The following is a 25,894-nucleotide window of genomic DNA, read 5'->3' on the forward strand; positions in this document are numbered from 1 at the left end:
GATAAAAATAGAAAAAATAAATGGAGTATTAAAATAATGCTAATAAGTGCTGAGAACCATGAATACATTTTGAAATAAATAAATAAATCTTCATACTAAAGAAATATTTCTCATATACATTGCTTTGGATAAATATAGAAAACAATGAAGATGAAGGTTAATACTAATATGATTGATAATATTAAAAGATCAATAATAATTTATTAAAAAATAATTTTCTGCATTCGTGGTCATCTCCATAAAGCTGCTATAGATAGATATGGGTCTTCCAGGTTCCTAACTCACTAACGATACAGATTTTATTTATGCCTACAAATAATAATTTCTTGCCTTTTTCTGTCCAATGACAGCAGAGACAGCCATGTAAGTAAAAGTCAACATGGGTGAAGTCATGACTGGCTTAAAAGAATACAAAATAGATGCTTAGATTTGGTTTACTTATCTAAAAGTAGGTCATATGGTCGGGATGAAAAACTTTAAGTGGAAAATTAGTGTGATTTTGTGGAGAGGAGAGGGGGAAGGGGAGAAGAAAGGAAAAGGACTGTAATGTCGAGGCAAAGGGGGCAATATGAATATGGATAAAACAGAACAATACTGCTGATTATAGCTGTTCATAAAATTGCCTCACATTGACTCACATTTTCCCTGGCAGTTCAGAGGTTCGAACTGGCGACCTTCCGGTTACGAGCCCATTTCTTAACGTCTCGGTTTTGCTTTTAGGTGAATGTCTTCAATAGTTTGGAATTTTTCAAAATCGCGTAAATGCAAAAATGACGTACAGCTGAAACCCTTCACCCAACCCAGTCAGTAAAGCATTATGTTAACCAATCAGGATGCGTGAAGCAACTGAATATTTCAGTCACTTAAAAGTAAGTCCGGTAATCTAGTTGAAGAGTGAGGAAAATTCCGAGCTTGGACCAGACATTGTTGAATTAGTTAGTTGAATGTCAGACAGACACTCATAACTAGAGCTAAAGAATACAGAGAGGGGATTTCCTTTCCCACCCACTACTGCTTATGTGTGTGTGTGTGTGTGTGTGTGTGTGTGTGTGTGTGTGTGGTGCGTGCTTTTGCAGGTGTGCACAGTAAGCATCCACGCATTTGTGTCTGTGTTTGCCTCTAGTCTTTGCAATTGACATTTAGTGATGTGTAGGTTTGCAATAATGTGAATAGGATGAATTCAATCTGACCTGTGGGTGGAGAATAAATATGCATTATTTATATGTTAAATCCATACTTAGCTCGTGAGCTAAAGATACTATGTGTGAGAAGACTGATACAGACGGCCTACCGATGTGTGATGTGCCTACTTATGAAAGCACATGGTCTGAACATGTGATATTACTAATAAAAGGCTGTATTAATGGGATGGAATTTTCATAATGCTTATATTTAAGTAAATGTTTATGCATGATTGCATTTACAAAACTTGAGTGATAAATATGAAACCAGCTCCATCTTAAATAGGTTTAATGAAAAACAATCCACCCGAAAACAGAATTCAGAACAGTCTTAATTCAAGTCATTGTATTGTCAACATGTAGATCTGTTAACATTAACATGAATAAAAATCAATATATATATATATATATATAATAAAAATAACGTGAATTTTAGCATGGAAACGTGTTAAAATTTAACATGGCCGCTGTTATGTTTGGACATTTCACATCGGAAAAACATGCAAATGCCCATGTTAATAATTTTACATGACAGGTACATGTGCAGAAGTTCCATAAGGCTCTGTCTCACAAAATTAGAAAGAAGAGAGCAAGGAATCTTGATTTTGTCATCATGAGGCAAATCCTGGAGTTTCTCCATTGACAGTGAATGGGAACCAGAGTGATTCCATTACAAACATTGTTACATTTTCTGCTTTATAATTCTTTCTAACCCTTAATTAAATGAAGCTAATTGGATGTACAAGTATTAAAAAAACATATATGAATCCACAAAGTCAGTCAGACGATGCCTCTGGTTGTCTGGTTTCCAGCTATAGAGGATTCTTAATGTTCACAATATTGATTAAGGTATCTATAATCATAGCAGTAACATGTGAAATCTGTTTTAGGGTGGATTTTATCTTTGAATTGGAATGGAATCCTATTGCAGATTGCGTGTGATAACTGATGGAGTAGGAGGCATATTTACACAGATGGAGTACACACTAAAATAACCCCCGACCATCTGTTTTCATGAAGAATGTCTTATTATTCATATTTTTATTTGAAGAATATCTTAGCATTCATATTTCTGAACATCCATCCTCATAGGCTCGTGCCAGAGAATTTGGAGTTATGGATGCAATATTGTCTCTAGCATGGTAAAATGTCTCTCCACCCCCCCCACCCCCCTCTCTCTCTTTCTCTCTCTCTCTCTCCCTCTCTCTTGCTCTGTAATTTTTTCTCCTTCTGCCTCTCAGTCTCTCTCAGAAATATAATCTATACCGACATTAGCATACAATCACATACCTTCATAACATTATCTTTATTTCTTCCATTCATATCATTTAAGCAGCACAATGAGCCGTGCGGATCTGATTTGTCGTTTTATCAACCGGGACAAATTATTCTATGTGGAGCCCAGCTTCCCCCAAAAGAAGAACTTCAAAGAAAAACTGCCATGTTGCGATGATGATTGATGGCGGTCTTGACGCTGGGGTTTTGCTCGGGTGGCTCTGATATTGTGGTTAGCGGAGATTTACCAAGGATCTTGGGAGTTTTAGCGTTTTTGGACTTCGGGGTTGGCTCAGGTCACGGCTGAGCCAAACAGTTGAGTTAAGTTTGGTCACCTTCGACCTCCAAGTTCAGCCCCTCATTAGTAACTGTCCTCCAACGTCTGTTACCAGCATCATCAAACGCGTCTCATGCTGCTGTCCATGCTCTATCATACAGAGCTTTCACAACGAGCAATATGTCTCTTCTCCATCAAGTAGTCTGTACCGCAAAGACTGCATTTACACTGGAGCAGAAACTCAGATTATTCACTCTTTGGTGGGGATGGGACAATCTGCTTATCTCTCGATACAAAATTATAAAATTGATAATATTGCGATTCATTTTTCTGCCCCACGATACGTATCGTCACATTTTTGTATCGCGATATATTGAATTTCAATATATCGTCCCATTGCTACTCTTTGGCATATATCTGATGTTTTCATGGCTGCCAAAAAGGGAAACATCAAAGTTCATCTGGTTTCCCCCTGCTTCGACAGTTATGAGAAGATCAAAACTGCACCACAAAGTTTTTTTGTAATCAGATAGTGGAGAGCAGAGACAGACAGCAAAGATAGAAGTGGGAGAGGATGACATGCGACAAAGGTCATGAATCCATGATGTTGTGAATACCTGGTATGCACCTCACATGGCAAAAAACACCTAGATGCGACTGGGCAAATCTAACAAACAAGCAATATTTCATTTCTGTGCAGGTAAACTCAACCAATGTAAAAGTTTATTCACACTTTGTGAGATTCAGACACACCTAAGTAAAAATATATTTCAGTAGCATTTAAAATATTTCAACTAATGTTGATTTATGTTGCTAGACTCCTACTCACAACTTGTAAAATGGACACATCACTTGCAAAAAAAAAGCAAATGAAGCACTACTCATGTTTCTCCAAGTATTGTACAACGTATATATACTTTTCCTGCTATCACACTGTGTTCCAGTGTGTCAATCCATGTCAAAACGCTGTTCTTAAATGCAAGATACAAGAGTGAATACCATTCATTGTTGTGAGGGAAAGTCAGTTTTCAAGGCCAGCACAGAAAACAGTGAGCATCAGTGGACAACATTCACTAGTTAACAAGATTCACAGTTAAATCAGCAGTCCGGTCAGTAGATGAGATGAAACTTTAATGATTGGGTCCCTGCAGCAAACACTAATAGGATACAGCAAAGAAAAAGCAGATCAGAGTTTTAGTTCTACATTTACGGCAGAAATAATCTCATTGGTTGATTTAAACCTCAGTGGGTGGAGCCAAAGAACTAGTTTTTCTGGCTAAGTAACATTTGACTGAAGCCCAGAGAAAAAGGCAAGAGGTAAGAGAGGAGGAAGCTAATATTATGAAGCCTGGCACTCTTGTTACCAACAGAAAAAATGCAATCTAGCCAGCCTAAGTTATCTAGGTTAGCTAGTTAGCCTAGCTGACCGTCCATACTAGCCTATAGCTGTCCATGCTAGTTTTTTAGCTGACTTTCCAAGATCATGAATGCCATGGTCATGAATGAATAAAAAAAAGGAAGTAACTGCCACTTCTATTTTTTATTACTTTGACCTTTCCCATAAGTTTGCCAGTTAGCTAACTCGCTCTCTGAAAAATGGTGGTCCTTTGGTTCCGCCCATTGAGGTTTAACTGAGCAAAAAAGTAAATTTAAATTTTCTGTGTTCTACTAATTTATGTGAAATGTATATGGTGTAAATAATTTGACGGTACCTTTTCTCGGATGTCAAACAACAGCAAGATCATCAAATGTTTTTCCTTGAAGTCTCAAAATGCTAACATGACTCCTCTCATGTTTGCATGGAAGTTTGCTAGCTTGTTAGCATTTTGTGACAAAAAAAGATTTTAATGATAATGCAGTTCTTTGATTACAGTGAAAAGGTAACACCAAATTATTTACACCATATACATTTCACATAAATTATCAGCACAGAAAAATGTTGATTTTTTGTTTTGCCCATAGAGATAGAATGGGGCACATCACTTGTACCACACTTTGTACCTCAGAGAACTAAAAATCCAATCTGCAAAGAAAAATAGAATATAAATAAGATTATAGCAAATAGCAGTTGTTAAACATAACACAACTAGCAATGTACTGCCAACTCTGAAAATGAAGTGTACATCACTACACTTGTGTGACTCACACCACTTACAAAAGGGTTGTGAGTAGGAGGAACATCTGACACCTCAACCCAGCATGGCCTATAGGAGGACCCTGCTCTAATAGTCTAACATGATGTGGAATAGGAAGAAAGACATATTTGTTGAAGCCATTAGCTGCCTCAGGGGGCCTATTGAGACCCAGCCACTGTCTTCAAACGCCCCATGCTGGCTCCCCTTTCTCTTCTTTCTTCCTTTAAAGAGACAACTTCTGTGTGTGTGTGTGTGTGTGTGTGTGTGTGTGTGTGTGTGTGTGTGTGGCTTTTGAGATTTTACTCCTGGCATTCCCATTCAAAGCAGCATTTTTGAATGATCATTTTGTCAGGTAGACTTAAAGTAATAATCAGCAACATTTCCATATACTGTGTCCAAAAGGAGAGTCTGACTGATATATGGGTTTGCCGATATATGGAGTCTGATATTGTAATTTTATTAAAATGGGATCTGGCCCAGTCAGTGTCATCCATATGTGATGCAGTTTGATTGATTACATCTATTGTACAATTGATCAATAAAACACAGTTTGTCTATGGGAAGACCTGAACCTGAACTGATTCTAATGAGACATTTTGATTAGATTCCATACAAGTATGCATGATTATTATTAGTAGTAGAAGTAATAGTAGTAGTAGTAGTAATATAGCATAGAGTTTCAGTGTCCCATGGTCTAAATGCTGTTTCAGAGGCTTTTTCATCCTAAAAATAATACAATTATGGGGGAAACACTGAATACTTGTCTTTTTTTTGCATGAAAATTTTAAATTTCAGCAATCAGCAGCTTCAATCCAAACATAACAGTATTGTCTGCGGCCTTAAAAAAAAAACACATATCGGTCAAACCTTAATATAATGCATCAAAAAATTAACATGATAGACCAGGAAGTGCACTTTCTGGTCATTGTAATCCTATGGGAAGCCCTCCTGGGTGTGTGTGGAAGGTGTGTGGGAGTGTTGTGTGGGCTTTCGCCATACAGAGGGATGCTAAAGGCCAGCCTGCACACTCAGGAACCTGCCTCTATCCCAAGCCAAGGCATCCAGCTGGAATCTGTCAGCAAAACAGCCAGCAAGGCAGAAACCATAGAGGAAGAGGACAACAAGGAGATTGGCGGAGAACAAAGGGTGCGCGAGTGTGTGTGCCAGAAGAAAAGAGTGCGTGATAGAGAAAGTTTCGAGGTAGATGGGGATGGAGAGAAAGTGCGTGTCGGTGTGAACGTCCTGGTGTGTAGAATAGGCCGACTCCTACACACGCATTCCTCGGTATTATATAGAAGTCGACAGAAGTGACAGTATGGAAACGCACATCCTGGACAGCTGGGGAGTGAGGAGGAAAACCACAAGTACCTGCAGAAGGAGAAGATGTGTGTAGGAGGTGATCGTCTTTCCCCGAGAACTGAAACGGCATTCAGAGCAGAAGTGGAATTCTTTTTGGCGAGGTGGGAGCTCCTCTGGGTGCCGCGGCCCGGGACAACCTCTGGGCTCGATATGGGTTTTTGAAGGTTGATGCAGATGCTGATGTCTTCGGACTGAAGCTGCTGATAGTCAGTATTCATGCTGATATTCCATAAGTTTAAATTTGATCATTTTCATACTAAAAAGTTCCCAAAAAATCCAAGCATTAGGTGTTTCCTCCAGACGAAAAGGTGAAAAGTCTCTGAAACAGAATTTAGACCATGGGACACTAAAACTCTCATTGAAACTCTCCAGTACTACTACTACTACTACTACTACTGCTAGTACTTCTAGTACTGCAAACTGCATCAAGATTCAAGATTCAATTTATTGGTCTCCATAGAGACCATTGGACCGTAAAGAAAGTTGCTGTCATTCCCTTCCATTGCACGCTACATTAAGCAACATATTAGACTCACACATAGGCACGTGTATCACATATACCATAGTAGGCTACAACAGTTACATTGCATATCACTCAAAAAAAATAAAAAATCTATGTAAAGTTCCTATAAAGCCTCATCTAAGTGCATCCTAACCCTCATAACAAGTAGGCCCTGCCACATGTTATGCAGTTGTGACCAGAAAGTCACAATGGTACATATTATACAGGTCCCAACAATACAGTTAGCCTACCATTGTGACCAAGAATCAACTCCTGTTATTTAGGCCTATTGTTCAGTAAATTGATCGACAATTGAACCAGAGAAAATGTATCTCTGTTACTACAGTTTGTAGTTTCTTCAAACATTTCCTGCAGAGAAGACGGGGCCGAACACCCATTATTTTATCATATCCATCATATCAGGGACCACACTCACTGGACCAGATCCCATTTTTAAGATCCCAGATCCCATTTATGAGTACATCCTCTATGCATAATAGTTTCTTTTGGCTTATTGGTTTATTTGAGAGGGATAAGCACAGATAACAACAATACAATCAAAAGAAATCAAGGTACAGAATGTGGAGTGCATATACAGGTAGAGGCCAAAAAGCCAAACGGAGCTTGTCAAGTGGCTCCCCTTAGTGGTCACACATTACTGATCAATGATATCACACCACACAAAAAAATAAAAACAAACAACATTGTACACATTAGATATTATACAAAAACAAATACATGATACAATAATGTTAATCATTAGACAAAAGCAGCAAACAAAGGTAAACATCATATGAAAACTAGGGACAAATTAAGACTGAGAAAACGGGAAGGACAGCATACTGGGTAATGGATTGCTTTGTGTTTAAAGGAATAGTTCACCCCAAAATGAAAATTTAGTCATTATCTACTCACCTCCAAGTCAGTGGAAACTCCATTGAAGTTGGTAGGAAGTTGTAGTTCCATCTCAGCCTTCTCCCAAACTACTGACGTGTGAACAAGTGTTTTGTTGCCAAACGATTGCACTGTGGATCCCAAAGTCCAATATTTACCTCATTATCTCCTTCAATATAATCAATATAATCAAATAATAAGTTTTGACTGAATAGATAATGACTGAATATTCATTTTGGGACAAACTATTGCTTTAATGACAAATGTGATTTTTTATGGTCTTCTTGAAGGTATTTTATGGTCATGTTCGTGGGATTTCTGCTGCATCAGATGGCGCAGTCGATAGAGGCCGGAAAGAACACACCCTGCAGGGAAGACGACACGCGACAAAGGTCATGAGTCGGATTCGAACCCTCGACACGGAAAGAGCGGCGCGCGCCTCCTCCTCCTGCCGAACCGCCGCATCTCTCCATCCGCCCTCCAACTGCCCCTCTGTCTGTTTTTCCATCAGTTTTCTGGGTGCTGAGAGGCCACTACAGCGCAAAGGAACAATGATGCCACTATGTTCCTGAGCTTTGTGTTGGGTGAGAGGACAATACCCCCCCCTTCCCTCTCTCTCTCTCTCTCTTTTTCCATCTCTCCTCATCTAAACCCTCTCCAACCCTGTCATCTTCTCTCTACAGATCCCCTTCTCCCCCTCAACCCCATCGCTCTGTCTCTCTCTCTCCATCCCTATCTTTTATTCAATGAGTTATGACTCAATTCACATTTGTCTGTTGTTTGCATGGACGCCTACAGAGTTCCTCTCGCACAGTGGAGAGGGCCTTGCAGTGCAGTGCAGCTGTACATGCGTGCTCCATCTACATGTAGGCTAGCCGGTGTCCTCATGTTAAGGGGTAGAAGGGTAGAAGGTAGCTAAAGTACCGGCAGATTCATCCGGTTCATCAAACTTGATGTATATGGCACATTTTGTGCAATGAATGCAGTTGAATGTGCTTTAAACCAACAAGAGAATGCGTCAGTCCTAGAAAATAAAAGACCACATCAAAGGAAGGCGATGTAAAAGAGAAAGGGAATAAAACAAAACTGATCCAAAATAAAGCTGAGCACTAAAGGAAAAGCAATTATATGTGGAAGCAAAGATATGTGGACAGCCATGACCCAAGGGTGACATTTTGAAGCACGCGGGACAATCATTACAAACACGTTTCGCAGCCAAACTTTGTTCAAACCCACAGAACTTTATTTAAAATTCTAGTCAAGATCCCAAGGTTTACAAGGATGGCAAATATGTCATGCTGAATTTAAGGGAAATGTATATAAAATGATGCACAAACAACAGATTTTTTCCATTTGATGTAATGGTGCAGCCATAAAAAAATTGCGTCTTGGGTTGGCTGCTAGAGTGCGATAGTTTCACTGAAGCGTTGGAACAGCAGATACAGAATATGTATGCCACATTGTCGTACAGTATGGAACAAATGTTTCTTCTAGCTTTGAAGCTACTTAAGGGGAAATTTAAGGGGAAAACCAGGGTTGAAACTATTGGTTGCAATGTCTGCTCTGTTGCCTCTAGGCTCTCTGCAATCAACAACTTAGTCAAGAACCATAACATTTCCTTCAGCTTTGCCTGGTTTCTTAACCGTGGAAGTGGATGGTTGAGGAGAGAGAGTAGCAGCAGCAGTCCTCTGACCTTAGGACCAAATCAGCCTGAATCAGTCAGTGGTAATGACTTGAGCCCCATCTAGTGGTGTGATATAGAACTGATCACAGTCAGTGATCTGGGAAATCAAAAGGAGGGTAAACAATGATATACAGCAGTGGTTCTCAACGTGGGGTCCGGGGACCACCAGGGGTCCTTGAGGGGGTTGCAGTGGGTCCCCAGCATATTGATGAATTGTTAAACTTCTCCATTATTTAATTTAAAGTTAATACAATTAGAGAACGTAGAAGAATGACTATTTTGATCGTAGTTTCACTGTTATCTCTCTACCTACAATACAGATAGTCATGGAATTCTGGACAAAATCATATCTAACAATAAAAATATTCTCAGATTTGGGTCAGAGAGACGAAATCTCATCAAATAGGGGTCTGTAGCCCTAATGTGGACTAAATTTGGGTCCTTGATATGAAAAAGGTTGAGAATCACTGATATACAGTACAGGATAGCTACCTACAGGAGGGGTAGGTATCATCTTCAGGTAACTATTGCCCCCAATATTTTTTGGATTGAAGCTGATGATAGCTGATATTTTGTGCCAATATTCTGTATATTTAAATGTGACCATTTTCATGCCAAAAAATGACAAGTATTCAGTGTTTCCCCCAGACTTTTATCTGTGTCAGGGTGGAAAAGCCTCTGAAACAGCATGTAGACCATCATGGGACAGACTAATGTAATCTGTAAATCATATTTAAAGAGATTGTAATTGATAATAGTATAGCAGAAACAACAGGGAGCAATAGGCTATAAAAACACTGCTATAACTAATGCAAGGCAACTATTACACTATAACTTACAAAGCAAAGCTGTATCATTACCTTGTTACAGTAAGTGATATTTACAGTAGCTCTTCATAGTTAATAATGATAAGACAATTTTCTATGATTGACTGAATGATTTTAATTTTAAGTGCCATCCACCTTTGGGTGCCCAGCTAGTATGGGCTTACAAGATGCAAACAATTCATTTAAAAAATAATTTAAAAAAAAAAAGAAAAAGAAATTATCCACAAATACAAATTATACATATATGGACAGCAAAGCACTCATATATCCAACTTCACACTCTTATACACACATATACAAGTACATACATACATCAAAAAAACATATATGTATCGATATGCATACATGACACGCATACAAAACATATCCAAACACTTATGTAGCCTAGATATAATATTTCAAAGCCATCATAAGAAGTGATTGAAGAAGTGATCATTGAAGTGATCTGCTCCTTCTAATGGAGACGTGCATATTCATATGTAAATATTCAAATTCTCCCATTTTTTGCTGTATTTCTTTTTACTGCCAGTACTTTTTGTTTTCCAAAGTGCTATATCAATAAAGATTATTATTATGCTTTTGAGTGTTATTATTACTATTGAAAGCAAGAGCCACTGTTGGTGAAGTCTGCCTTGACCTCATTGGGACATGGCTCAAGATGTATATTAATTATTAACAGATGTATATGCAAAGTATTGTATATAAAGAAAGACATTTCAAAATAGGTTACGGTTCCACTCTGTGTCAATGTGATTTTTAAGATGCGATGAGGGGATAGAAAATCACATCGATAACATTTGGCAAACATGTTTCATTTCAAGAATACATTTGGCATGGCTTGTCAGCATATTTCAATGTGTTAAGCATGTGGAAAATTGCCAAATGAAACCAAATAAGTCATATTTACAAGCCGGACTGATGGGGTCAGTGGGGATGACACTTTTGACCCCATAAAAGTCAAAAGTTTTTCAGCTTAATACAGAACATTGTTTCTTAAAGGATATTGAAATTCTGCAATTTTGGACCTATATATAATTGTCTCTTACATACCTGTAGTACTTGGACCCACAGAGAATATTGACTCAGTTAGCTGTCGGTTGAAACGGCGAGTGGGTCCAAGTACTACAGGTATGTAAGAGACTAATTACTGTATATATAGGTCCAAAATCGTCCAACTTATCCTTTAAACTGTATCAGGTCTTAAAAATGGGTCATGGATGCATCTCCTGTGGATTATCACATAATAAAGTGTAGTGGTGTGTTTCTATTCTTTTCTAATTTGGCTGCTAGTTGACAAAACTGAAGCCAGATCATCTCACTAATGCGATGACAGGTTGGAGCAGCCAGAAGAACAGTCATGAGTCAAAGCCAAAATATGGAATCAGGAGGCGGCAAGGTGGCCAAGTGGCTGGAGAAACCATCAGCTCATGAGTTCAACCCCCGCAGTCACCACTGATCTGAATGAGTTTCAGCCCAAAAAAATGCCCAAGATAGAAATGCAGAATCCAATTATGGAATGGTAAGGAAGTGGTGGTACTGGAATCGATTACAGCTTTGCAAAACCAACATGAATCACTTACTCCAAAATACTTAAAGTGCTATGTAGTGGAGAAAGACTGATTTAAAGTATAAAACATAGCAAAGCGCAACAACACTCTTACAAAGAGTTAAAATCAATGAACAAATGTTTTCTAGAAAACAAGCATAAAAACAAAAAGTCATCACATGAATAATCATTAAGGAAGCATAGCATTGAGGAGAAATCAACATAAACCATAAACCAGGACTGGGCTCATTCACCTTCAGCCTATTCAATGGAAACTGCAGTGTATTTACTAATGATAAAACCTTCTTTTTAATTGGTTGGAAAGGAGACAATCATCCATATTGAAAAGTATTGTCCATAAGCGAGTTAGTGAGCTTAATGGAGACCATTCATTAGGGCTGAATTTTGCTGAATATATTGACTGCAAATAACATAGTGACATAACATGTGGACATAGCCTGTTTTCCATGCTTTGAAGATGTGTAATATGAAGAAAAAAATTGATTTTGGAGCGAAAACGATGCTAATGCTTAGGATTTGCTCAGTTTTGGAAAAAATTAAAACAATTTCTCCGACATGCAACTTGATTGGTAGGCCAGGTGTTCTGTACAGCACAGGAATACCTTGTTTAGAAAGTCTGTCAACTGCAGTGGTCAATATTGTGATTTCAACATTCGATGAACTGCGCAGCTTCGCTCTACAGGAAACTCCCACCCAGACTGAAGGGCGTGAACTTCTGGGCCTGCTGGGCTCCGATCTCAGCCACGTACAGAGCCCCCGTCTTCAGATCCAGGTCCACCAGGTGGGGCTTGACGTCGTCGGCCAGCTGGATCACGCTGACCACCCGGCACTGGCCGATCACGCCCACCGGCGGCGCGTCCAGCAGCGAGATCTGATTGGTGTTCAGCTGGACCACGACGAAGTACTTCCCGTCTGGGGTCAGCCGCACGGAGTAGGGCGCGTCCTCGGTGAAGCAGCTGCCCCACGTGCCCAGCCAGTCCCCGGTGACCGAGTTGAACACCTGGATCCTCTTGTTCCCCCGGTCGGCCACCCAGACCCGGAGGAAGTTGTCCACGGTCACGCTGTGGGGGATGTAGAACTGAGCCATGCCCTGACCTTTCTCGCCGTGCATCCACACCACTTCCTGCTCTTTGGACAGCTTGATGAGGCGGTTGTTCATGCCGCCGTCGCCGTCCACGATGTAGATCTCTCCGGAGCTGTGGACGAAGATCTCGGCCGGCTGGTCGAACTCCAGAGGGTTGAACCCGGAGCCGGCCTTCCCCGGTGTACCCAGCACCTGAAAGAATCAATGGAAATATTCAAGAACAGGCAATAGATGATATGTGAACTCTGTTAGAACAAGTGGACAATTTGTTGCATTACAAGGGGGTTGGTAGCAGGTAAATTGGACTTTTCCTTCACATCATACGTTGTCTCAATCCAACTGTAAAGCGAATTTTAAAGTGATGTTGGTAGTATCCTGGTCATATATAAACCTTTTAACAAAACCAATTATCTGGTATCTATTGGTCCGGCAGAGGAGGTTAGAAAATTGCATTTTTTTTCTCTCTCCATCCACTGCCATTGCTTGGCAGAACAAGTCTCGAAATCACACTTCTAGCAAATAAAGGAACGCCAACAAAGCAGATTCTGACAATATATAAAAAAACTAGTCCTGTCGCTGAATTGTGGATAAGTGAATTTCTTTCTTTATGTGTATTAAACCTTGCAGTTTGAACAAGTGTAACACTGAAATCTGGTCTGAGGAAACTTATGCTGATAGAATGAAGAAAATAATATGTTTACCAGTAATTGTAGGTAGGCAAAAAAGTGGGAAACAGAACTTTGACTTTGTCATGGCCAGGAAGCTACACAAATACACAAACCATGGTAGTACCAAACATCACTTTAAGCAAACTTATGAAATCTCACAAAAATAAAATGTGAATTAGGTGCGTTTCAGTCTGTTGGGTTAAAGTGAACAAATTGGTTTCCTGAATGTTTCTTGATTATCTGTTATTTTTCCACTTCAAGCAGGCGTTCAAGCAGTGTTAAAAACTTTTCAACACTGAGGAAATTCGATCGAATTTTGTTGTTTCGATTCAGCTTTTCTACTCTTTCTACCAATGACTCCAGGTTCCAAATAGAGCACATAATCCTGGATAACGCTATCACCTGCAGAAGCTTCCCAGAGGGCGAGTACTGTTTGATGCAGTGGCCGTACGGGCCATTCCCCACATCCGTGATCCAGACGGTGGGGCTGGTCGAGGCGGCGTCTGCTACAAATATCCCATGAGGCATCTCCAGGGTAGTTGTGTTCCAGGCCATCAGGAAATCACCGTCTGTGGTGAACACCAGCACCTTGGGCACATTGTCACCTAAGAGCAAGAGAAAAAATTGATACAGTATGGTATTACGTGATACTTTCCCCCACCTACCTGTAGGTATTGAAATGTTAATCTCAAGCAGCACATTTTGTATTGGTTTTTGCCTTTCATTGATTTAAGGTAAGGTAGGGTGAAAGTTATCGATCCCTGTGGGGAAATTAGGTTGATGCAGCAGCAAATAGTAATAGGGTACAGGAAAAAAATACTAAAAATGAGCATAATTTTTTTTTTTCACATTTTCACCTGCCATTAGATATGTCAATATTTGTTTCACATGTGAAAACTTAATTTCACATGCAAAGAGACAATTCACAGGTGAAAATGTCAATGGGAAATTTCACAGAGTTCACATATGAAAACCAACATGTGTCCAAAAAGAACATGTGCTTGAATTCACATGTGGGTTTTCACATGTGTCTTCTACTACTACTATATTATTATCATAATCTTTAACTGAGTGGTAGTAAACATAACCAAAGACTATTTATAAAAGACCAGTTAATGATTTGAATTGGCCACAGTCTCCCTTCAGAATCAGGATCACGTTATCAAAACAGGGCTAAGGTAGGCAGAGCATGAAACACCAACAGCAAAATGAAGATGTAAGGGAAATAGGAGCATGGATAAAAGCGCGAAATCAGAACAATAGAGCGTGAAGGAACATGCCAGACAGTGAAAAGCCCATTACTTACCTCTCTGTGCCACATACACCACACCAGCATGCTGGTCGACAGCCACTCCAAACACCTCACCAGTGAAGAGCTCAGGGTATTTGGGCCAGGCTAAGTCCAGCTTGTACAGAGGTCTTCCCAGCAGCTGGTAGTCATGTCTGAGGCTGGAGCTGTCTGGCTGCTGGGTGTTGATGGTGCCATACAACACCATCATCAGCAGGAATACTGTGGCCATGGTGGTCGCTATCAAACAAGTATGGCTTCTCTTTTTCAGCATAACGGACGGGGCAAACCGTGATGACTTCGCTGCTCCCTTCTGTCACGTTCGAGGTGTGCTGGCTCACTAAAACTGGCAAAATGTTTGAAGGCCACCACTTCCTGGAATGGACATTGATTGATTGCCATACAAAGCTAAGCTAACGTTAGCTGGCTAGTTTGTTCTGTAACAAGCGAGGCGTTACATTGGCACCAGCACCCGCATCTGTTACGATACTAGAAACGTTATATCAAGTGATTTATATTTAATGTGACACTTACTGACCTAATCAAATGGAGAATTCGACCTTTCCTCTGAGGCCAAAACGAAAACAAAACACAGTGTTAAGTCAGCCAGAATAACAACCAGCTTTTCCGTTCAATTTTTTCCAAAATAAAACAATTTCTGAAATGTCATGAACCATGATTCAATATGATGTTATTATAGTCTATTTTCCAGCTGAAGGTTTAGTCCATATATAATATAATACTAATGGTTCAAATGCGTAGGCCTATTTGATACAATATTTTCGGGCTACCCCAATATTTATTATTCGTTGTCCGTGACTAATTTAATGCTTTTATTTTGAAGGCAAAATCGATATACTTCCTGTCTTGTCTTATCTTTCTCTGGCAACTTGACGCAGCAAAACACATGACAACAACGTACTGTAGAAAGACGTCAACGTCATCACGTCGTGTTGACGCAGCGCTGGCCGTTGAAGCGACTGCTTTCCTGACTGTAATTTTCTTTCCCGTCTTATAACTATTTTTTAAGGATTTTCATTGTAGTGCTAATGACAGTCCGTGTGGGACAGATACATCTTTCATGTAGTTTAAATTGTTGAAGAATCGGCTCGATGGAGGTAGTGGACAGCCCTCTCAACCTCGTAAGTTTCTGTCCTGATGTTGCAATAACAGGCTAATGTTACTGGAGCTAGCTAGCTAGGAGGCTAAGGTTAGCTACATTATCTTACATAGTAGCGGCTAGCCGCTCTGTTGGCCGTGTTGTTGTTGTCTGTTAGCTTGAAGCTAGACATGCTAACCCTTGGTTTTGTCCTCGGCAGACAGAGCAAAGACAGGTTTGACATGGACTCATGCTGTAGTTTTCTAGCAGCTTGGCAGCCCTACTGTTATGATAAAACAAGTGCTGTTTACAGCAAGTAACGTGTGTTTAGTTAACTAGCTAGCAAGGCCATCTTCACAACAACCTACTGTCATTGTGAAACTAGCCTTGGCTTTCCTGACAACTGTCAGATGACTCCAGGCCATACTGTCCTCAACCTCAACCACGAGCTCTTTTCACCCAAGTAACGTTATAGTGGGTGAAAAGAAAAATAAGTGCCAACAAAGTAATTGTTAATCATTAAAATGTGGCATTATCAGTTCAGGTTAAGGACTTCCCAGAGAACCAGTGTGCATTGACCACTTATATAGTTAATATGTAACAGTCAAACTGCATCAATGCTGGAGGTGGACGACAGCAACGGTCTGAATTGCAATAAAAGGTCAATATCTTCATGTAATAAGGGATATTCATAATCAGGATATTACTATGCAGATATTTCAAATTCCTCAAACTAGCCCATGGCTTTCTTGACATCTGTCAGATGACCCAAGGCCACCACTGGCCTCAACCTCAACCATGAAGTGAAGCATATAGTGGGTGAAAGTAAGAATAAATGTCAGTAAAGTAGGCCTATTTGTTACAGTGTAATCAATATATACCTTTTTTCCATCCTCTGTTCTCTTTGCCTTCTTTTTTATTTTTGTCCCCACCACCACCACCTCTGCTCCATCCAATTCTCCCTCCTGCCCCCCCCCCCCCCTCTCCAGGCTCACCAGCAGTGTAGAAAGGCAGACCGTCTGCTGGCAGCAGGGAAGTATGAAGAGGCGATCTCCTGCCATGGCAAGGCAGCAGGTAGGCTGTGCAGCGCTGACATACAGGATGGTTTGTTGAATCCTTGGATCTCCCAAAACTCTATATACCAAGCACAAATATCTCTGCATACATGATGTATAAACAATACTATTTCAGGGTTGAATCAGTATACGTTTTGAAGGCCAAAACTGATGGTTTTGGATTGAAACTGCTGATTTTCATGCCAAAAAAAGGATTGGGTTTACTCAAGAATTTTACTTTCGGAAATGCTGCTACTCCTACTACTGCTACCACTACTACTAGTAACACTATTACTACTACTACTACTACTATTACTACTACTGCTACTGCTACTACTGCTAATAATAATAATAATAAAAACCTAGTCATGCATACTTGTGTGGAATCTGATCAAAATGTCTCATTAATTAGTTCAGGTTCAGGTCTTCCCATAAACAACCAGTGTAACTAGTGTTCCACAATAAATATGCAATCAATCAAACTGCATCATATCCATCATATCAGAGGTGGACCACACTGACTGGACCAGATCCCATTTTTAATAAAAGGACAATATCAAAAAATATTGCTTCAAAATGCTCTCTTGCATTTTTAATTCACTTTGTGATGAATTACAAACTTGATCCATCGTATAAATTAGTGAGCAATTTAAATTAAAAGTATATCTGCTCTTGTCGCTTGAGTAAATGTTTTACACAGAACCTGATTCTATACAGGACATGGTAATGAAAACGGGTAGGGCAACATACTGTATTTCTACTGTATTTATTTCTGTTTGTTTTACCATAGGGCTACCATTAGTCCCATGGCTGCTGTCTGGGCTTGTTGGCTTTCTGTTGTGGAGCTATAAGTAGCTAATTCCATATAGAGCTGTAAACTAGATGGCTAACTCCCTGACTCAAATGTCAATCAGCACAATGATGATGCTTTGCTTGTTTACCTGTGCTAAGAACTCCCTTAACCTCAACTGATTCTAATGAGACATTTCAGCAGATGCCACACAATATGCATGAAATAGGGATGGGAGGATATGCTTATGTCATGATATGATTTCATTCGCGATATGGAGTTCACGATTCAATACAACCATGATACAGTGTAATAAATAAAAGTTCAATGACAGCAAAATATGACTGTGCAGAACTATGTTAATTTCTGAGACACAAATCTTTCCAGCAATGGCATCAGCCTGCTAGAATGTAAACAAGTACTGTAAAAATGTGTCTTTGGTGCCATAGATAAACAAACTCAACAATTGTATGGCACCGCCGACCATAATTCAATTCAAAATATGAAAATGTGTACATTAAAGGAATAGTTAACCTTAAAATGAAAATGTTGTTATTATTTACTCATGTCAGTCTAAACACTGGTGATGTTTGTATGTCCACATAACACACACCAAGTTACCTAGCCTTTTTATCAATAGGTGCACAAGTTTCAAACATCAAAATGCTTGAAACTGAGCCGAAACCTTTTTCTTCCCAGCATGACCTGGCCTCTAATGTGTTGCTCAACTCCCCCCCCCCCCCCTCTTTCTCTCTCTCTCTCTCTCTCTCCTTGTCAGATCTACTGAGGGATGCCATGAAGTTAACAGAGTGTGAGCAGGTGAGACACATCACTGCATGTGTGTGTGCGTGCGTGTGTGTGTGTGCAATAAGTTGGCTGAGTTCCCTGAACTGATGCACCTCTTCTGTGTTACACACCTTGGAGCTATTCGCTAGCTAGATATACTGTATATCTATAGATATATCTATATATCTATTGATATATATATGTGGATCATTCAGTATCTTTAATGGTTTTGTAGTTGTCATGATTTGATGATGCTTTGATGATGGGTCACAGTGTGAGAGCCTCCCTAACAAAAGCACACCACTGCCTTGATAATGAAATCCTAAAAAATCTGAACTTCCGCCATTCATGCGTTTATTGTCACTGAGACCAGAGCAGTGTTGAACACAGCGTCCATTGCGAGCAATGAGTAGCAGATTATTTTGGGAGCATCACATTGTGTGAGTAAAGCAACAACAAAACTATAACATCAGCACAACCTGTCTAAAACATTGGTATTTAGCTGTTAACAAGATAAATACCTCCAATTATTTCCTTCATGCCATTGCAAACTGTGACGCAAATGTTTTGCACTGCCTTTCTCTGTATTTACTGGTAGCCTTTGTTAGCCTACAAGTAAGTGGATATGAATATGATATGTCAAACACAAACAGCATGCCACAAACTAAGTTGTGACTGCATAGTAAACAGAAATTGCAGATAGACATTGTGCACATTATTTATTGAGGGAAGTTTATTACAGTAACACTGCACTTGAAGTGCTCATAAGGCATTATAAGACATACTAAGTGCATTATAAGCACATTGTGAGTGCATAATAATTATTATAATCAGCATGATATAATAAACAGTGTAAAAACTGTTTATTATATTGAAGCAAAAGTAATTTTCTAGTGATTATATTGCAAGAAACGTTTATCTCTGCTCCTACTGGGATTGTAATGTGTTTGTACTGCAGCTCAAGTAAACTGTTACTGATGTTTGAGTATTTATCTTATCTGTGCTCATGTTGCTGCATCTGGTCCCGACATGTCCAGCACCGTCTTCGGTTATGATTCTGTTTATTTTGTCGTTCTGTTTATGCTGCTGGAGATCTTCTCCATTCATGTGTGCCAGCCATCCATGGACTCGCAGTAGCAGCTTGGCCCATGTTGTTGGTGTTGGCTCCTCTGTCTGCGGAGCTGCAAGGACAGCCAAGTCAAACAGCCTCCTATGTTTGGTTGCAGTTATTGTTGTTGTTTATGTTCACGTTTATGTCGATGCCGATATTGTTTGTCCTCATCCTTGTCTACCATGGAGCTGTGTCATGTTTTATATATTATGAATTACACAGTGATGTGTTATTGCTCCCAGTAGGGGAATAGTCTTTCCTCTGTCCCCCCTCCACAGGGAGGTCAGAGGTCAGGCTCAGCTACAGAGCAGCAGCCTTGTAGCTGGTAGGGATTCAGTGTCTTGCTCAAGGACACTTCAGTAGGGTGGGAAATTGTCCTGGACAATTTCCAGCCATGTCATGTTTCTAATCATATTTAGGTTGATGTTGTTGTTAATTCTCATATTCAGGGTGATGTTGCTGGTGTTGATATTTTCTGTCCCTAGGCTCGTCTGTCCATGGAGCTGCAGAGGGACAGCCATGTCAAACAGCAGCGTCTCATCCAGGAGCGCTGGAAGAGAGAAGCCCGCCGCGAGGCCACCAAAACCCGACCCGGCCCGGTCCAGCCCTCCACCGGCCCGGCCGCGCTCAACCAAACCCAGGCCAAAAGCCAACTGCAGGCCCAGGCGTCCGCAGGCCTCGCCGCCGCCGCCTGCGGAGGCATCAGGGAGAGAGAGTACGACACCTTACTCTACCAGCTTCAGACTCGGCAGGCCGGGGGCGCCCCGCCTTTCGCTCCGTCCTGCCCCGGCTCTAAGACCACCAAAGACGACAAAACCCGCCTGGAAGAGCAACAGACCACTATCGAGGGCCTGCGGCGCCTCGTCGACCACCTGATGGACGAGAACCAGCGGCTGTCGGCCGAGAACCAGCGGCTACGGTCGGAAAACGCCCGGCTGCGTTCCGAGGCGGCCGAGGCGGCGGACTTCGTGGAGCGCTCGGAGCTGTGGGTCCTCCCGCCGGCAGGGGGCGCTATCGGAGCGGGCGGCGGGCAGGAGAGGAAAAGCACGGGGAAGGGGAAGGAGATCGCCATCCCTCAGCTGCCGCCGCTGGAGATGCCCGCTCAGGAAGATCTGTGTCTGGACGACCTGCCGCCTCTGGAGCTGCCGGAGGACATCCAGAACGAACTGCAGGAGCTACTGGACAGGGATAAACTGTGATTAGACAGATCACACACACACACACACACACACACACACACACACACAGGCAGTAGGGTTCGACCGATATGGGTTTTGAAGGCCCACACCAATATATTTAGACTGATCTGCCAGTAGCTGGTATTCTGTGCTGATATTCACTATCATTAAATTTGACAATTTCCTGCCAAAAAATGTAAGTATTCAGTGTTTAGTCCTGTCAGGGTGGAAAAGCTTCTGTAATAGCATTAAGAACATGGGACACTAAACCTAGGATAATAATACTACTACTACTAATAATAGTACAACATAGTCTGAATTCAGGTTAAGGGCGGACTACACTGACTGGACTAGTAAAAGGACAATATCAGACCCATATATCGGTCTAACCCTAACACACACACACACACACACACATGGATAGGGACAAACTGCATTGGGATTCAGTCACAGAAAAGCATATTGCTGCTGTCAACAGCAACCACATCACTACAATTTATTTTTCTCACTTGAATTGAAAGCTTACATGGTAATTAGTGAAAACTTGGAAACTTATGGCTGCCAATTAGACAATAAGTTTTCTTTCCTTCCCTCCTAAAAAGCATATTTTTTGCAGATGGATGGGTTTTTGTGCAGCAACAGCAATATGCAGAGTGCAGACACACACTTCCACACACACACACACACACACACACACACACACACACACACACACACAGGGATGGGGGTAAACTGGGATCCAGGTATATGGGCATGAAGGCTTGGAGAAACATGTAGATATAAACACACACAGTTGGAAGAGACATGCAGACACTTACACTCACTGCTTGTTCACACTGCGAGCAACTTGGTTGATGGGTTAATGTTCTATTGTGACCAACAGTCAAATCATGTATTGTTCTCTGCTTTGGTATTAACTTTTATCAAGCACTAATTAGGTAGATTTAATGAAATGAATGGGCTTCCGGGCGACTTGTCGATCTTGTTGCTCACAGTGTGAACTCACACGGTCAGAGCGGCATGCAAAACGTGCACACACACTTTTGCACACTTTGAGGCATTTGCACAAACTCATGGACACACACACTTTAAAAGGGTGTATTTCCTCACTGGAACAGTTAACGACACGCAGAACGGGCTGCAAACCGGACGGAGCTGTGCTGCATTCACAGCCTATGGGAAAGATGGTAGATGCAAGTAAACTAAAATACCATTCACCTTAGCTGTCAGCTGGTAAATACTACTTGGGAACGCTTTAATTTGAATTCATAAGTCACACTATAGAGGTTTTATAAGCCTTATAGCTGTAGTCAAGTGTAGGGAATGAACCAACGAAGTGAATCATTTTCATCACAAGTCATTTTGTGTTATCCTCGCTTTTAAAACGCCAGGGAAAGACACATCTACTTGCTGGATTTCAAATGTATCATCACTAAGTTCACATGTGAAGAAGCCGATCTGGAGTCTACAGAAAACTACCATCATAGTCTTTTGGCGGCTTCCAATGAGTTTGAATGGCGCAAACGCTTCCAAGTGGCTGCTTTGCACCGCCGAGTCCTTCCGACGGTTATTCCCATAGGGCGTGAACGCAGCACGAAAACAAAGACACACACACAAACACACCTCATAACTGTACATTACAGCTAAAGGGAGTCACTTCTCGCTTGTCGGAGCACAAAACGAAAGGAAAGCTAAATGCCTGGCTGGCTGGCTGGCTGGCCAGCGTTCATAAAAGTAGCTGAACCGGTATCAACAACCCTCCAACCCTCTGAGACTCTTTACCCCATCAACAAAACCCGTGCCTTGGAAAACTTTCTATCTACTGTGGTGGCAGTCGCAATCTTTGGATCCTCAGATGGAAACGAACAGCTGACTTGGCGTCCGACGGGATGGCCGTTCAAGCCGACTGACAAGCAGACAGATGAACAAATGGACTGAAAAGAATAGGTCTTATATCAGCTAAGCTCCAAGAGTGTTGCTCTCCACTGGCTTTCAATTAAAAAACATCTGTATCTGTAACGTACTGATTTGTTGGAACAAAGAACCACAATCATTAATTTAGTGTTTAATCGATAAGGGTGTTTGAAGGCCAACACTGAGTCAAGTCAGACTCAAGTCACAATTTGAACTGCTTGAGACTTGATGCATGAAGAGAAGACTTGAGACTTGACTTGACTTGGGTTCTGGTGACTTGGGACTTGACTCTGACTTGTACTTTGATGACTTGAAAAGGTTTCTAAAGTCTTGACTTGAGATCTTGTGTTTGTGTAAATGACTTAAATTGAAAGTGATGAGATTTGTTCCAGCAGACGACTGAATTTAAATTCTGCTTTCTGAATTTGTATGGAATGATTGAATTTATTGAAGTTGAAACTGATTATAGAAATCAAACTCATGATGCTCTTACCAAGTTTTTATCCTATTAAAACCATATTGCATTGAAAAGTCCTAGATATTTAGTTTTCTTTAAGATATTAAATTGATACTGCACTCTTGATTTGTTCTGACTTGACTTGGTGTTCTACATTTAGACTTGGTACTTGACTTGAGACTTGTGCCTCAAGACTTGAGACCAACTTGGGACTCGAGCAAAGCTGACTTGGTCACACCTCTGGGCTTGTGAACAAAAGTCACATGGACTCACAAGCAGCTTGTTTATTGGACACATTCAGGTATAGAAAACAGAATTGAACATAACCAGTGGATTAAAATACTCTTAGAGCTAAGCCGGTGTTGGAACAGTTAGACAGCGGAGGGAAATGACTCTCTCTCTCCTTACACTCAGTCAAACTCTCTCTCTTCAGATGAAGACTCTTATTTGATGATGGTAATGTGTGTGTTATTATCATATGTGCTACTGTGTGATTTGGAGTAATCATTTGGAAAACTGTTCATGTTTTTTTAGTTCTACCACCTGAAAGACTGAATCATGTGTGTGAGTTGTCCTCTTCAGTGTGTTTTATGGAATATGTATGTCGGATGTGTGTGAGGGTTTGACCAATATTGGGTTTTTTTGAAGGACATAGATATTTTGTGCCAATATTCAGTATCGTTCAATTTGAATATTTTATAAACACTAAAACTCTCCACTGAAACCCAGGAGGATGATGATAAAACATATCGATGCATACTTGTCAGACTTGTTCCCATAGACAAGCAGTGTAGTATTGATCAATTCTCCAATAAATATGTAATCAATCAAACTGCATCATATCCATATCAGACTGGACTTTTAATCCCATTTTAATAAAAGTATAATATCGGACCCATATATCGGTCTAACCCTCTTTGTGTGTTCCAGACGTAATTTAAAACCTCTCCTCTCCTCTTTTCTCCCCTCCCTCCATCCTCACCTTTTGTCCTCTCCTCCTCTCCTCTCCTTTCTCCCGTCTTTTTACCAGCCTGTGAAGGGAGCAGAGGTTTGTTTTTTTGGGGGTTTTTTTTGCATTTCAATTTGTTCATTTTGAAGGGAAAATACAAATGTATTTGCTTGTCCCGCAATGCAATGCAATATATTGTTTGGCATTTCTAGTTAGTTTTTGCCTTATAAAGGAAGAAGCTCGGATACACACACACTCAGTCTCAGTTTCTCATTGGTTCAGGGTTGGATGCCGATATCGCATACATCATAGTATCAATAATGGTGCTCAAGTATCAGATTCCATAAAGGAAAACCTCTTCCACTGTTAGATCTCATCAACCTGTGATGTTCAATACATTCAAGGAGTTAGTGATTTTTTTGGTGAATCCACTTTCCCTCAACCTGCCTTGTCTGCTTCTACTTCAGTTAGCGATTTCCTACGTTTCCCAGAATGCCTTTCGACAGCCCCCAGAGAATGAGCGTGGACTTGTTGCGTTCAGCTGAGGGTGGAGAGAGCGATAACGATAGCAGAGCGAGAGTTTTTCCAGTCGAGAAAAAGGATGAGTCGCCCCTTACTCAGAACCCACCATTTTGTAGCTGCATTGCATTCTGGTCTATTGAGGCTACTGTTGGTGGAGAAATTGGTCTCTCTCCTCTTCTACAATGGATTTCTCCCTGTATGATTGTTGAACGTCTCTTGGTGCAAAATGGCGGCTCTAGAAAGAAGCCCTCGCTCTTTGACTCTGAGGGACTGACACCAGAACCTAGACCTTAGATCGCTGAAACATTTTCTGCTGTCAAACTCCATTGCAAATACAAAAATACACCAAATGACTAAATGGACCCAGAAAGGCAAAGTACATCACCAGTAGCTGTTTTGAAGTGGTTGAGGGTGGAGTTTTCCTTTAAGATCTGGATCCAGGCTGATCTCCAGTTTGGAAAATCACAATACAGATGGTTAGTTTCAATGCGAGTCCAATTCAAGTTCAATTCGGATGTAACATTTTCAGGTTTTTCTCGGATTATGCACAAGAGCGGACATAAATGGGTCGACATCCGGTGCCATTTTTACGTACATAAAGCCTTTAATATGAATCAGGGAGGTGTGCAGCTTGTATGGAACACCAGCCTGGAGGGGGATTTTAAACCTCCAGGACTGGACTCGGTTCACATTCTATCAGGGAGACGAGCTGCACCCGGAGAAAAGGATGTATGATTCTGAGAGGGGTAAAAAACAGATTGGAGTGTGTGAATATCTGTTATCGTCTCGACTCTTATTTTCCACTGCGACTTTCTATTTCTGTCTTTCCCGACTTTCACAAAATTCCATTTTTCAGATATCAGACTCCAAATGACATGATGTAACTACCAGGCTCAGGTGATATCCCAAAATATAATATCGTGATACTGTCCCACCAAAATATCGCGATATACGATATTATCGTGCGTGCGGGGTGGGGGTCCTTTTGTTTTTTCCCAATTTTTTCAATTTTTTTCCCCAGGCGATCTTCAATATCGCGGGAAATATCGCGTGTATTCATGAAATATCACGATTTATAACAAGTATCACGATATTTCGTGAATACCCGCGACTATCTCAGTGGGAATGTTCAGGCTCCCCTAACCCTAACCCTCCGCTGATTAACACCGTCCTCTCGTTTCATTTCTGAACGGATTTCTGAATTTTTTTCCTTTGACGTTTTTTGCATTTTTAGGCGTTTTTGTCAACTGTTACTCCACAGCGACAACAATAGAATAAATTTCAGCTCGTAG

The 25,894-nt window shown here is 40.8% G+C and overlaps 3 protein-coding genes across 3 annotated transcripts in view; 1 reads left to right on the plus strand and 2 right to left on the minus strand.

Moving 5' to 3' along the window:
- The window catches only part of LOC139918094 (NHL repeat-containing protein 3-like), a 296,510-nt gene extending 281,202 nt beyond the window's left edge, over positions 1 to 15,308 (minus strand). The window contains exons 1-4 of the mRNA XM_078290644.1: positions 14,760 to 15,308; positions 13,856 to 14,058; positions 11,752 to 12,977; positions 11,283 to 11,713 (exon numbers count right to left, since the gene is read on the minus strand). Coding sequence (XP_078146770.1) covers positions 12,378 to 12,977; positions 13,856 to 14,058; positions 14,760 to 15,015 — 1,059 coding nt within the window. The 5' untranslated portion in view covers positions 15,016 to 15,308 and the 3' untranslated portion in view covers positions 11,283 to 11,713; positions 11,752 to 12,377. The remainder of the gene's footprint in view (positions 1 to 11,282; positions 11,714 to 11,751; positions 12,978 to 13,855; positions 14,059 to 14,759) is intronic.
- The window catches only part of exoc6 (exocyst complex component 6), a 458,194-nt gene that overhangs the window by 91,269 nt on the left and 341,031 nt on the right, over positions 1 to 25,894 (minus strand). The gene's annotated exons all lie outside the window — the stretch shown is intronic.
- On the plus strand, positions 15,721 to 20,949 carry nrbf2b (nuclear receptor binding factor 2b). The gene is made up of 4 exons (XM_071907369.2): positions 15,721 to 15,883; positions 16,830 to 16,914; positions 18,464 to 18,504; positions 20,068 to 20,949. The coding sequence occupies exons 1-4, from the start codon at positions 15,854 to 15,856 to the stop codon at positions 20,779 to 20,781; spliced, it is 870 nt and encodes a 289-aa protein (XP_071763470.1). The 5' UTR covers positions 15,721 to 15,853; the 3' UTR covers positions 20,782 to 20,949.

The sequence above is a fragment of the Centroberyx gerrardi genome, chromosome 20, assembly GCF_048128805.1.
Source record: "Centroberyx gerrardi isolate f3 chromosome 20, fCenGer3.hap1.cur.20231027, whole genome shotgun sequence".
NCBI lineage: Eukaryota > Metazoa > Chordata > Actinopteri > Beryciformes > Berycidae > Centroberyx > Centroberyx gerrardi.